A 14,305-nucleotide genomic window follows, 5' to 3' on the forward strand; every position below is an offset into this window, starting at 1 on the left:
GTGATCACTAGTGGTCAGAACTGCAGAGAGGGCTGTATAAGTCAGCCATACTGTATAGGGCATACGCACAGTGCGATATGAACTATATATTCCAGCAAACAGAAAGGTTACCTTGCCATTTGTAGGACAGGTTTGGTCTTCTAACCATCGGCAGAAGACCTTAAGACTAAATGCGACAATGAGATATCTTAGTGGCCGTTAATATAAAGCCTAAAGTCATAAAGTCTACTTAAGTTGACAGACACCCCAACAAAATTAAAAACTCATGTCGACCTAACTTCTGTCAACCACATGACCCATACTTGCCTACTTTTCAAAACTAGTTTCAGGGAGATTATAGTTGGTAGTAGAATTTTGCACAGCGCCCCATTGAGGGGGTGTGCCATGCTCCACCCACAGGGTGTGTATAGTTCCATATATGGAGAGATTGTGAAAAGAGTTTGTGACTGTGGCACCTAGTATTGTCCCGAATACCAACACAGTCGACATAGACACTGAAAAAGTGTGCCGTTGTGCTCACCATGCTTCGGCCTCAGTGACTCTCTACACTACTATATTCTCCCTCCACGCCCTAGAGGATGGCAGGGCAATAAATACTGCCTGTTGGCACATGTCGGCGTCAATAATAAGTTAAACCGTCGATCTTTTGACCTTAGCCATGTCGACCTTTTCATGAGTCGGCCAAAGGCCCGTGGACCTTCCATGGTCGACCTTAATAATGTCCTTCACGACCATATACCGGAAACTAGTTCCAATCCCAATTTACATCCTCTAAAAAGATTAAACACAAAACCCCTAAAATATCAGGTACTTTTCTTTGACGAATCACCCTATGACTTATCACAGTTCATAGTCCATTTGGATAAATATTAACTTTGTACGCTGATGCCTACTATTCCTTGCAAAGTCCTTAAGATGGGTTTTGTAAACTCGGAAGCATCATGGGACAGTGAGTTTTATATTTCCTTGCACATATCTGGGAATATTGTCAGGACTGTGGCATTGCCAATGCAGGTAATTTTTCAGCCGCACCAAGTTGCTCTCGCTGTGTGTTTCAGATTAGTCTCTGCACTCTTGTAGCAGACGGTAACAAGTTTTTGTCCAGCATAAATCTAAATGTGTATCTTGTTTTTTCAGGCTATCCAAAATACAAAACACATTTGCACCTGAAAACACACTGTTTCAGTGAAACGTGTGTGGTTCCAGTTGAAAAGTCCAAAAAAGGGACTGTTTAATGGGATTTCTCCCTCGGCAAGCAGGGGACACTGCATTCATCACATGTGGGAAAGAGCTGGTGTACTGGAGGAGTAGTCACTTTAAGAAAATTTGGATGTGGCTGGCTCCTCCCCCCTCTTTCCCCACGAGACCTCAGTCTTAGAAAAAAGTGCCCGGAGGAGTAGTCTCCTGGGCAGGGGTCTCCTTAGGGAGACTCATTTATTCGTTTTATTTACTTTTTATTTTGGCGTTTTTGTTATATCTGAGGACAGGCAGACTGGGGCAGGTCTGCCTGCTACGTGGGAGCCTGGAGGGGTCAGGTCAACACTGCTCGCAGTGTTTCCTCCTGTACCCAAGCCACCGGGAGCTTCCGCCCCGGGGACCCACCGCAGCTGCACGCGGTTTAGCGGCACGGGTCCGCGGCACATCCCCCTCTCTCCAGGCGGCTACTTTCGGGTAAGGGCGCTGTGCGCCGTTCAGGGGGGCAGCCAGTTAGAGCGCACTGGCTGCATTGAGAGAGTGGCAGTCTCCGGGTGTGCGCACGCTGACAGGCTGCCGGGCGGAGCGAGGCTATTAGTCTCCGCTCAGTGATCAGCTGTGCATGATTTTTCAGCTGTGCATCTTTAAAACTCCCGCCGTAGGTCCGTGCAGGTGGGCGGAGCTTCATTCACCTCTCGGCAGGCGACATTCACTGAAGCAGCGCGTCTCTCTCCTAACTGCTCAGCCCTGCAGCTCCGGTTCTCTGGTTGTCTGTGTGGTTTTCAGCGCTCTCCCCTGGGACCGCAAGTATCACTGTGTGTGTCACAAGGGGGTTAATTTGCCTTAAATTGGGGGGGGGGTTGTGGCTCCTTCCTCACTCTTGAACCGCAGACTGAGGTTTTTTTGTGGCTACCCAACTACAGACCCTGTCTTTAGGTTCTTGTGTGTTTGCCTGTTTGGTACCTGCATTGGGAGTATAGCATGGCAGGAAGGGCTACTTCTTCTAAAGCAGCTCAGAAGGTGTACACCTGCAAGAAATGCAGGGTTCAGTACAACCAGCATGTAAAGGGTGTATCCCTTTGTGAAGTCTGCTATGCAGCTGCACAGGTTTCTGTCCTCCCTCAGTCACCTGTACCCCTAACCCTCTCCCAGACTCCTGGGGATGCATTGCAGGCTGTCCTTTCTAGTCTTACTGCAGAGTTAGCGGCATCCAGGAGGGATAGGGAGACTTTTCAGACCCAACTATCCCAACTATCCACAACTGTGGATTCGTTGAAGCAGTCTGTAACTACCTCTTGCCGACCTTCTTTTCCAGGTCCTGCCAAAAGGAAAGCTGTTTCCACTCTGGTTATTGCTGACGATGCAGATGAATATGGAGGACCCCTTTCTAGAAGACCCTGTTGACGAGGACGTCCAGGGCGTAGAAGGGTTAATAAGGGAAGTGCGTACTACCCTTAATATTTCAGAGGCTTTGGTGCCTTCTCAGACATATTTTTGGCCGTGTGCAAAGACAGCCTCTTTGTTTCCCAGATTCTGAGGAGTTAGACAATCCCTTATTCAGGGTTTGGAAAAACCCTGACAAAAAATTCCAGATGTCTAGAAGGTTTAGTTCCTTATATCCCTTTTCTACGGAATCCAGGGCGAAATGGGAGACTCCACCCACACCCGACGTGTCTTTGTCACGTCTCTCTAAGAAGTCGACACTCCCCATACCGGGAGCGGTCTCTCTTAAAGAGGCTCCAGACAGACGCATGGATAGCTCACTCAAAAACATTTACTCCACAGTGGGAGTACTTTTACGGCCAGCTCTTGCCTCCGCTTGGGTGGCAAGGGCCATGGAAAAATGGGCTACAGATCTTGTCACGGGTCTTGAACAGGACACCCCCAGGGCAGATTTGATAGCCTTAGCAGAATGCATCAGGGACGCTTCTACTTATGTAGGTGAAGCGGTTTCTGATATTTCGATTCTTGGGGCTAGGGCCTCGGCGTCAGCGGTTGTGGCCAGACGCACACTCTGGTTGCGTTCATGGCAGGCGGAGCCTGAAATTAAGAAGGCAGTGGAGGCCCTTCCCTACACGGGAGATATGCTCTTTGGGCCGGAGCTTGATAAACTTATTTTGCAGGCCACAGGGGGAAAGTCCGCTTTCCTCCCATCTTCGGCACCTCCTCCAAAAAGACAATTTGCGGCACCTACTTTTCGTGCCTTTCGAGGCAACACTGGTTTCAGAGGTCGGTCCAGAGGTGGTTTTTCGTCCTACAGAGGTCGAGGTGCCAGGAGGGCACAGCCCTCCACCTCCACACCTCATAGAGACCCCAAGTCCACTGATAAGACAGTGGCATGACGGTCTCCCCGCTCACTTGGGAGATCCCAAGGTGGGCGCCAGACTGTTACTTTTTGCAGAGACATGGAAGGCCCATTTGCAGGGATGCCTGGGTGCTTCAGATAGTCTCGCAGGGTTACAGATTGGAGTTCACCAGCCTTCCGCCAAACAAATTTTTCCCAATAGGCCTTCCATCGTCCTCAGAAACAAGAGTAGCCTTGTGCAGCTCAATTCAGACACTTCTTTCGTCAGGAGTAATTATTCCTGTCCCAGCTCATCAGGAGGGCAAGGGGTACTACTCCAGCGTCTTTGTAGTGCCAAAGCCGGACGGCACAGTTCGCCCCATTCTAAATTTAAAACAGCTAAACGATTTTGTGTGCTACCACAAATTCAAAATGGAGTCTATTCGATCAGTAATAGCGTCTTTGGAAAAGGGAGAGTTTCTTCTTTCCTTAGATATAAAAGACGCATACCTCCACGTTCCGATCTGGGAACCGCATCAAAGGTTTCTAAGGTTTGCAATACAAGGTCCCCATTTCCAGTTCAGGGGGCTCCCTTTTGGACTCTCCTCCGCCCCTCGGGTCTTTACCAAGATAATGGCGTGTATGATCACAGCTCTTCGGCGACAGGGAATAACTATCATTCCATACTTGGACGACCTCCTCCTCAAGTCTCCAAGCCAGGAGAAATTGGTGGAGGACGCTGTCACAACTTGCGTTTTTTTGGTCAAAAATGGATGGATACTGAATTTCAAAAAATCACAACTACGTCCATCCCAGAGATTGCAGTTCCTAGGCCTAATCTTAGATACCATCGAGGAAAAGGTATTTCTCCCATTGGACAAGATAAGGACTCTTCAGACGAGGGTGCGGCAGGTTCTTCTCCCACGCAGAGTTTCTGCTCATCTTTGTACCCGTCTGTTAGGATTGATGGTGGGCTCTTTCGAGGCTCTCCAATATGGACGCCTCCACTCTCGGACGTTCCAGGAGAATCTGTTAACCCAATGGTCGGGGTCACATCTTCAGATCCACAAAAGAATAACTTTGTCTCGGAAGACTCTGTCTTCTCTCAGATGGTGGCTCCACACTCCCAACTTACAACAGGGTCGCAGTTTCAGAGCTTGTACCTGGACAATAGTCACGACAGATGCCAGTCTCCATGGTTGGGGAGCGGTGACCCTCGGCCAAAAGTTCCAGGGGAAGTGGTCTCCCCAGGAGTCGAAACTCCCCATAAACATTCTGGAGCTGAGAGCCATCAGGCTGACCCTTTTACAGGGTCACCAGCTTCTCAGGGGTCGACATGTAAGAATTCAGTCGGACAACATGACAGCAGTCGCTTACATAAATCGGCAAGGGGGCACAAGAAGCCGTGCAGCTATGCAAGAGGTTCGACCCATTCTGGAATGGGCAGAAGCCCATGCCGCAAGTTTCTCGGCAGTCTTCATTCCGGGGGTGGAAAATTGGCAGGCGGACTATCTCAGCCGCCAAGACTTCCATCCGGGGGAATGGACTCTCAATCCAGAAGTGTTTCACCAACTGACCCTTCGGTGGGGGATGCCCGAAATAGACCTGATGGCCTCCAGACTGAATCATCAGGTACTGCTTTATTGTGCCAGGTCCCTGGATCCAGCGGCAGTGGCAGTGGATGCCCTGTCCATACCGTGGAACTACAGTCTAGTTTATCTATTCCCGCCTTTTCCATTACTTCCAAGAGTTCTGAAAAGAATAAAAAGAGAAGCCACATCGGTGATTCTGATAGCCCCGGACTGGCCAAGGAGGTCATGGTACTCCGACCTCCAGCTCCTAGTGGCGGATGCACCATGGCAACTTCCTCTGCGACGAGATCTACTCCAACAAGGACCATTCGTCTACCCAAACTTGCATCATCTACATTTAACGGCCTGGCTGTTGAGGCCGAATTGTTGAAAAGAGGCATCCCGTCGGTGGTAATACCAACTATGCTTAAAGCTCGGAAGGGGGTAACTTCGGTCCACTACCATCGAATCTGGAGATCGTACATAGTCTGGTGCGAGGAAAACAGACTTCCCAAGGCGGTGTTTAGTCTCTCTAGACTGCTAGAATTCCTACAAGTAGGTTTGCAAAAGGGACTACGTTTGGCGACACTGAAGGTGCAAGTGTCAGCACTGTCTATCTTCTTTCACCGCCGGTTAGCCCTCATCCCGGAGGTGCAGACCTTCCTGAAGGGAGTGTTGAGGCTACAACCTCCTTTTGTGTCACCCACAGAACCCTGGGACTTGTCCTTGGTTCTTAATTTCCTAAAATCTGATCTTTTCGAACCCCTTGATACAGCTGATCTCAAGTACCTTACTTGGAAAACAATTATGTTGCTGGCATTAGCTTCTGCTCGTAGGGTCTCAGAGCTAGGGGCCTTGTCCTGCCGTTTTCCCCTTTTTGATTCTGCACAAGGACAGGGCTGAGTTAAGGACAAATAGGTCTTTTCTTCCCAAGGTGGTTTCAGCATATCATTTAAACCAGCCTATTGTGATTCCGTTTTTTTCTGAGGACTCCGCCTTGTTGGACGTGGTGCGAGCTTTACGCGTTTACCTAGCTAGGACGGCTCCCTTACGTAAGACGGATAGTCTTTTTGTTCTTTATGGTGCTGTTCGAAGAGGTTGGCCAGCGTCTAAGCAGACATTAGCTCGCTGGATTTGTCTGACCATCAGGTAAGCTTATTCTCAGGCTAATGAGAAGGCTCCCTCTGGGATTTCGGCCCATTCTACTCGGTCAGTTAGCACTTCATGGGCTCTGGCTAGAGGGGCTTCCCTTACATAGGTATGCCGGGCAGCTACTTGGTCCAGTTCTAATACGTTTGCTCGTTTTTATAAATTTGACACCTTTGCAAGTTCAAAGGCGTCTTTTGGTAGAGCAGTATTGCAGGAACCCCAGCGATCTCCCGCCCGGGAGTAGTGCTTTGGTATTATTCGCACACGTGATGAATGCAGTGTCCCCTGCTGGCCGAGGGAGAAATAAGGAATTTGGTACTCACCGATAATTCCCTTTCTCCAAGGCAGCAGAGGACACTGCACGCCCTCCCAGCGCTAGTCTTCCTGCCATGTTATACTTCATGTTTTGACCGATATTTTGTTAGGTCCTCAATGTCCCAGGTTTGGGAGAGTATGACAGTTATGTGTGCATACAGTTTTAGTTGTTAACCTATGTTGTTTCTACATCTTGATAGTATCCTCCTCCTGTCGGGTGTCTGCCTTATCACCTTCCTCTAGCGGACACAGTTTTCTAAGACTGAGGTCTCGTGGGGAAAGAGGGGGGGAGGAGCCAGCCACATCCAAATTTTCTTAAAGTGACTACTCCTCCAGTACACCAGCTCTTTCCCACACGTGATGAATGCAGTGTCCCCCTGCTGCCTTGGAGAAAGGGAATTATCGGTGAGTACCAAATTCCTTATTTTGCTTCGCCTGGAGAAAGAAAAATACCTGAAACAAAATCCCAGATAAAATAGCCCTGTGGCAATACAATGACCCCATCAATGATTGGAAGCAGGGTTGGGGGGGGGGGGGGGGCACTATATTAAAAAGTAAAAATATATATTTTTATTTTTACAGTGACCTTATAATGTCTGTCTCGAAGATTCTAATGAACTACACCAAAAGAAGAAGGATTCTTTCTACATTAGCTGAAGATGATTCAGCAGTCAGAAGTTGTTCAATAATGTGAAATATATTATGCTTAATGAATGTTGGGGGAGAAGCTTGATGCTAGGTAGACTTAGCACCTCTTTGGAAGCAATTGAATATTGGACTTGGTTGCAATACAGTATGCCAAAATGGCTTCACTAGACTGCGTTAATCAATTTGATATGCAACATTTGTGTATCTGTGTGCAACAGTCTGAATCTGTATATGAAGGTTTACAATGCTACAATACAGCAGTCACAGCTTTTTATCCCACTAACTTCTCTTTAGTCTTGAGTACAGATTCAGACTCCATTGCACATCAAATCATTCAGGGTAGTATTGGCTCTGTTGCATTGCACCGTAAAGACGACGCACCTTTGTACAAACAATCCCCCCCCCCCAAAACAAGCTTGCCTTTTAGTATGGCTCACTCACCCCACGCATCAGTAATGCAATTTTTGGCTTAAAAAGTAAATCGGTTTTTAGAATAGGACCTGGCGGTGGATAAAACTGTGCGGCTTACTGACCTGGAGGCAACTGCAGTTGTGTTGGAACAGACAAGGAGACCGTCGGAACAGTTAGGGTAAAAACATCTGCAGGAGATTGGTTCGATGGTGTGTCTTCAGCAGGAGGCGTAAACTCAATTTCATCATCAAAGTGATCTTCAAATTCCTAGGATTCAGTGGGAGAAGACAAAAACAAGTCACAATATGCGTTTCAGCATAGAAAACTAATGATAAATCTAGTTCCAGTGATATACAATTAAAAATGCAAACTTGCCTTAAAAAAATTTTATTTCAAAAAGATCATTTTTGGTGACTAGTCCTTTCTCTCTCTCCATACGTAAACAAAATCGATAAATGAGGTACTATTTTCAAGATTAAATTCTCCGCTTATGACAAATTGTTAATTTAGAATTGTTCATTTTTTTTTTTATAAAAGTAAGATTAAAAATTAACTTTTGGCCCATTCGCAGGTAACATTTTCGCAGGGGCCATCTAGTACCTTATAAGTATAATGCAGTTGTCAAAAAAGGTCTCGCCCTTATAAGGGTAGACCATGGACATTAGCCTTGCTAAGGGAAGAATATTTTCACACCTGTGACACTGAAAGGATGCAATTAGACAATTGGGGACGAGGGTGTGCTGCTTCCAATTAGTCTGAAGCATGAACTCACTTCAGTCTGTACAAAGTGCTTTCAGAAACTCATTTAACACGGAGAAAGAAAACAATTTAAGACAAATATTTAAATTAGACCAATTTTCCAGTTCGTACACAGTTCTTAATACACCAGCTGTAGTCGCAGACACCGGCCAGCACTTCCAGCCAAACACAATGGCAGCACAATGGGCTGCAATAAAACACGGACCAATTGTATCCAAATAGCCCTAACTTGGCAAGTGCAGTGGACGTGTTGGATACGGCTACTGAGGCTAGTGTGCGAGACAAAGGACACCAGGGCCTGCAACATTACTTGTCACTATGCTGAGATAGAAACTGGCAGCTCTACAAGAACAAGCATACCGTAACGTTAAATTCAGTTTTGAAATGATAAAAACCCTACCTAGATCACTAGTAGGTAAAATCATTCCAAAAAGCACTTTCTATAAAAGGAGTTCTCCTAGACCAGCCACACAGCATGCAGGATTACATATGCCAGCAGCATACTGGCGCACAGATCTGCTTAATAAGGGATTTGCTATACTGCAGAGTATCCATCATATGAAGCAGATCTGTTTGAGGCAGCGCTGGAATATCTTGCTAAACCAGCAGTTCCTACTAGAACACTGTGATCACGGACGCTAGATATATGGTATGCTAGTCACTGTACCAGCTTCCGCCTACAAAGGCCAAATTCATATCTAGCACTGGCACCACGGTAACAATTTCACAATGTTTGCTCACCATAAATGATAGAGGTTTTTTGGCTGAACAACCACTTAACCGCATGATGATAAAAGGCCCCAGAGCAGACACCCTCTCACCTTGAAATCTATTTCAGTCTCTTTGCAGCATGAAATACAGCTCACGAGCAGCACAACCAAAGCAATGAAACTGCAGACAGACAGCAGCACCGGGAACAAAAGAACTTCACCGCTTGCAACTTCTGAAACAAAAGGCAGAAATAAAAGGCATGGTTAGCTGGTGTGGCACGGACATATCTAGGATTAATAAATCACTGGCACTAAACCAGGTCAATTTACAATAAGCTGATCAATGGGTACAGGAGTATCTGTGTCATGGGCAAAACATTTATATTCATAGGTTAGGGCTGCATAACAAGCAAGTCAGGAAAGACAAAAAATATATAATAATAAATAATAATAATATATATATTTATTGGCAATAGTTAAAATAAAAAAAAAAAAATAATAATAATAATAATAAAATATATATATATATATATATATATATATATATATATATATATATAATTTTATTTTTTTAAACTACTGTCAGTAGTTCTGTATAACTTAAAAAGTGGTGGATGTAAGAACATTAATATATGAGGCATTCATTTTTCTCTATATCTGGTTAGGGTGGACGCACTTGAGCAAGTATCAAACAGGTCCAATACAAAGGGCCATTGTCACATAGTTCAAATTCACATTACACCACACGGGTGCCAGGTACACATTACACCAGGTAGGTTTTGTATACACTAGGTATACAAAATGTCCACAGGAATCGTGCTAGTTACACACATAATGCCCACAGGACTAGGGCCAGTTATGCACATATTGCTCACAGGTGTGGCATACCCCTTCCCCGAGTGTCAGCCCAGTCCCCCTCTCGCCCCCCCCCCCCCCCCCCCCATTTCAGCCCAGTCCCCCTCTCGTCCCGTCCCCCATTCCCTCCAGGGTCAGCCCCGTCCCCCCCCCATTCCCTCCAGGGTCAGCCCCACCCCCCCCCCCCCCAAATTCCCTCCAGGGTCAGCCCCCCCCCCCCCATTCCCTCCAGGGGGGGTGCCGATCACTATCAGCACACAGTGCTCCCCCTCAGCACTCTGAACTGTGACTGACAGACGATCCACCATGCAGTATGGAGGAGATGCTCTGTCACTGGCAGTGGCCAAGGTGTGTTCCAGCGGATGCACCCACAGTGCACATGCGCTGTGGGCAAGGCACCACTGGCGCACACCTAGATACAGCCCTGGTGGTATGGAGGTTGAGCAAATAAAGATGCATACCTAGTATTACCATAAACCCTAGTTCTTGGATGAAATCTAAATTCACAATTAAAATAAAATGAGCAGGACGAGTGGCAGCATGTGAGAGTTATTTTTGAAACCAGCAAGGGGCTTAATTGAAATGTCCCTTATTATTAAAGTCCAGACGGAGTCCCAATCTGGTATTATGAACAGAAAGTGACATGGTGACTGCAAGAGGCGGCTATTCCCTGCAGAGGACTCACAACCCTAGAACATCATGTACAGTAGCGGTCATTCTAGCAAGCTGCACCTAATCAGTAGAGGAACACATATCTTCATTTTGAAGGGCAAAATTATAGATGTGCGGAATTGATATAGGATTTTTTGCCCTTCAAAATGAATGAATGCTTTCCTCACTGATTAGGTGCAGGGTGCTAGAATGGAACCGAGTTACAGACTGTACAGTGTAAGCACATCGAGCAGGTACTCCAGTGTTATAAAAAGGGGAAATGGCACAACACAGTACTGAGGAGATCAGTCACCGATCGGCTAAAGGTCATTAGCAGGACTCCACAGGATTAAGAAATTATTCTGAACAAAAAGAAGAAAAAAAACAAACAGCTGCCATTCCTAATACAGTAAGTGTGCGGCCACTGTGAGAATATAATAGCGTGCCGAGTGCAGCAAAGCCCCACACTGGCAGCATGGCGAGCTATGCGAGGACGTGGAACACTTATACGGTGTCCATATGTCAACATACATACCAAAAACAGTTACAGAAACTCATGTTGACCTTTTGAGTGTCGACAATGTCCATGTTGACCTTAAGCTTGTGTCGACCTTCTGGTAATGTCGTTCTGTGGTAGATCGACCATTTCCAGGTATCGATCTAGTCACTGTCGACCATTAGTGGTTGACCTAGTGACTGTCAACCTAGACATTGTTGACACCCTGTATCATAGCACCATGAATAATTCAAAAGTACAATTAAGGAACAAAATTATTATGGCTTCCATTGAAAATAAATCAATTGACAGATTACAGCTTTATGGATTAAATGGCTCCCAAACATTTTCGAATCACGGCGCCCTATACCCCTTTCTCATCGCAAATGCGAGGTCGTACAGGTTTGGACACGGGTCAGTCCCGGCATTGCAATGATAGTGCCAAACAGCAAATCGGCTTATTTATGGGTCACTGATGGCAGAACAGCAGCGTGTCATGGTGGCGGGGGGAGCGCCTGGAGCCGACACTGCCTCCTCTTTATAGTGTGAACTATACCTGTCCACACTGCACAGCAACCCGGGACTAACTTCTTTTAACCCGGGTCGCAATGCCGGGCTGCTGGACCCGGGTAATTTCAAAAGGCCCTTTCACATCGAATGTCGATTAGGGTCAATGTAGCAAAAACCACCTGGGTCAGCCCCAGGTATTTGTGCAGTGTGAAAGGGTATTGGAGTATCAGAAATTGTTTTGTGGCACCCCTAGCCAAAAAGATTCTTACGGAGTCATTTAGGAAACAAATATGAAATTAAGTAACTTGTGTTTATAGGTCATCTTTAGGGTCAGGATTTACTTCTGTTTGTCAACATTGTTTGTATTTCGAAGCCACAGGCACTGCCTATTAAACGGACCATAAATTATTTGGATTGGTCCTGGACAGCCAAACACGGGCTCCCCTGCAAGTGCTCTGCTGCACCCCAGGATGCCACAGCACACAGTTGGGAATCACTGGATTAAGGTGTCCCAGGTATACATAAAATGGCTATGCGAATACTTAGCAAAACTAACATCCAACGTAACAAAAAGCGGATAGCATTAGAGATACTGTAGGTTTATGTAATTTTGAAGAAAAACAGCTATGAAACTTAACGCAAACCACTTTCACAGGTTGGGGGACAGAGAATCCTGTAGTAAATGTTCATTTACAGAGCAACAGCACAATGCATCTGTTTACAACCAAACACAAAACCATTATATAGTACCAAAGAGGTAAGGGCCCTGCTCACAAACTTAGAATTGCTAGGGAAACAGGAGCTAGACACAAGAGGTGAAAGGTCACAGCATGCATATTGGGTCAGTAGGTCATTTGAGTAGAAAACAACAGAAGTTATATGTGAACTATTTATAGAGCTGGTAGCCCAGTAACTATAGGAGGATTATGTAGGTGGTTCAGGAGGTTGACCAGCTTGCTTAAAGAGGCGAATGTTCAGTGAGGACTCATGTTAAAATGCCAGGAAGACATTCAGTAATGCATGCCAACAAATGGCGATAGAGCTGCAGGTAACAATAGAGAAATATGGATGCCATCAACATACTGTAGATGAGAAATGGTTGAACCCCTTCTGTGTTTAGAACCAATTCCTGTGGTCCAAGTTGAAGCCCAATGTGTCTAGAAGTTTGAATGGTGTGTTGCTGAGAAAAATCTGGCAATGTTGGAGTGGCTCATGCTGGACATCTGGCATGTATTGAGGATAGGCGTAGGAAGACACTTCTATAAGGCCAAAATGGTCATTCTTTTAAACACTCGCATTATGCGATTACATGCAAGGATGTTTATACTACTACTACCACCACCACCACCACCTGTGTTATCTTTATTTTTTAATTACTAAAACACTGTGCATACTAACTAGGAATGCCAATCCCGGGGCATTTTTCATGACTATATCAATGTAACAAATAGTGGCTGCTATAAGTGACCATAATAGTGGACTGAAGACTGAAAATAGCAAAGCGGATGTGCCACGATACATCACATAAGCTGCTAATTTAAAAGTAACTTGGAAACAGAAGAAGAAAAAAAAAAACACTAGCTACTCTAGCAACAATCCATGAAACCTTGACCCCTTCAACTGGATACAGATTGGAATCGGATCGGATGCAGATCGTGTGCTCCAACAGATCGTGCGGCCATCGTATGGTTGTCTCACAATCATGATCTATCTGGTGTGTACCCTACATAAGTCCCGAACCACTAGTCAGAATTGGCCTGTTTTCTCCAGATTCAGATGGATCTGACAGACTGATCTGAAGAAAAAAGGCCAAATCTGTGCTCCCTCAGATCAGATGTGTGGCTGGAGTCAGATCCATCTGACAAGAAAACAAAAAACAAATAAATCTTTGGTGCTGCACCAAAGATCCATCTGATCTGAAGCGGTCAGGGGTTTATCATAGATCTGTTCAGATGTATCTGAAGTGAACACCGTGAAAAAATATCCCAGGATCAGATCAGATTCCTGGGAGAGTTCAAGGGAAATCTGAAAGATTTGTAGCCTCAGTTATGTCTGCGTAGTGGATGGGGGAAGGCAGCCTACAAGTATGACATGCTGGATTTACCAGTTCAGGTTCTTGTGGAGTGGAAAAAGTTATTTTACAGAAGGTGGTGGTAGGCCTCCAGTATGAAACACTGGGTCCCGACCCCATTCCTCAAGTACCCCGACAATTCATGTTTTCCAGGTCACCCGGCAGGTGCACTCTTTATTCACGGACACATTTTAAAAAATCCACAGGCGGAGCTAATTATTTCACGTGATTCTGTGTGGATACCTGGAAAACAACCTGTTGGGGAAACTTGAGGACTAAGGTTGGGAATCAATGGTATAAAAGATTATATGCAGAAAAGAATAAAGAAAGCCCTGTTTTAAGGCTGGCTACATATCAGAACGATGTGCAGCCGCCTGATCTGGCTGGTGACGGGACTCTGCATCGTGTAGTGCATATACATTTGCTGATGCGGGGTGGGGGGACGGAGCCACTGAGTATGCAAGCTGCATTGAGCAGCATGTCATCGCTAGCGGCCAGCGATGTCTTCTGGTTGAGCTTGCAAAAGGGCCTACCAGAAGACATCGCTAATGACTACGCAATAAACTATACAGCTGGAAACTACATATCTGGCAGAGATGGCTTCAGCGTGTACCTGGCAAAAGAGATACAAAAATGATTGGCTGTTACTTTATCGCACTCCTCTTTATCACTTTCTGGGGG

General features: G+C 45.9%; 1 protein-coding gene across 1 annotated transcript in view; it reads right to left on the reverse strand.

The window, feature by feature from the left end:
- LMTK2 (lemur tyrosine kinase 2) overlaps positions 1-14,305 on the reverse strand; it is a 76,355-nt gene that overhangs the window by 45,942 nt on the left and 16,108 nt on the right. The window contains exons 2-3 of the mRNA XM_083153180.1: positions 9,153-9,274; positions 7,695-7,839 (exon numbers count right to left, since the gene is read on the reverse strand). Of these exons, the coding sequence (XP_083009306.1) occupies positions 7,695-7,839; positions 9,153-9,274 (267 nt within the window). The remainder of the gene's footprint in view (positions 1-7,694; positions 7,840-9,152; positions 9,275-14,305) is intronic.

The sequence above is a fragment of the Crinia signifera genome, chromosome 7 (assembly GCF_055691185.1).
Source record: "Crinia signifera chromosome 7, ASM5569118v1, whole genome shotgun sequence".
In the NCBI taxonomy this organism is placed as follows: Eukaryota; Metazoa; Chordata; class Amphibia; order Anura; family Myobatrachidae; genus Crinia; species Crinia signifera.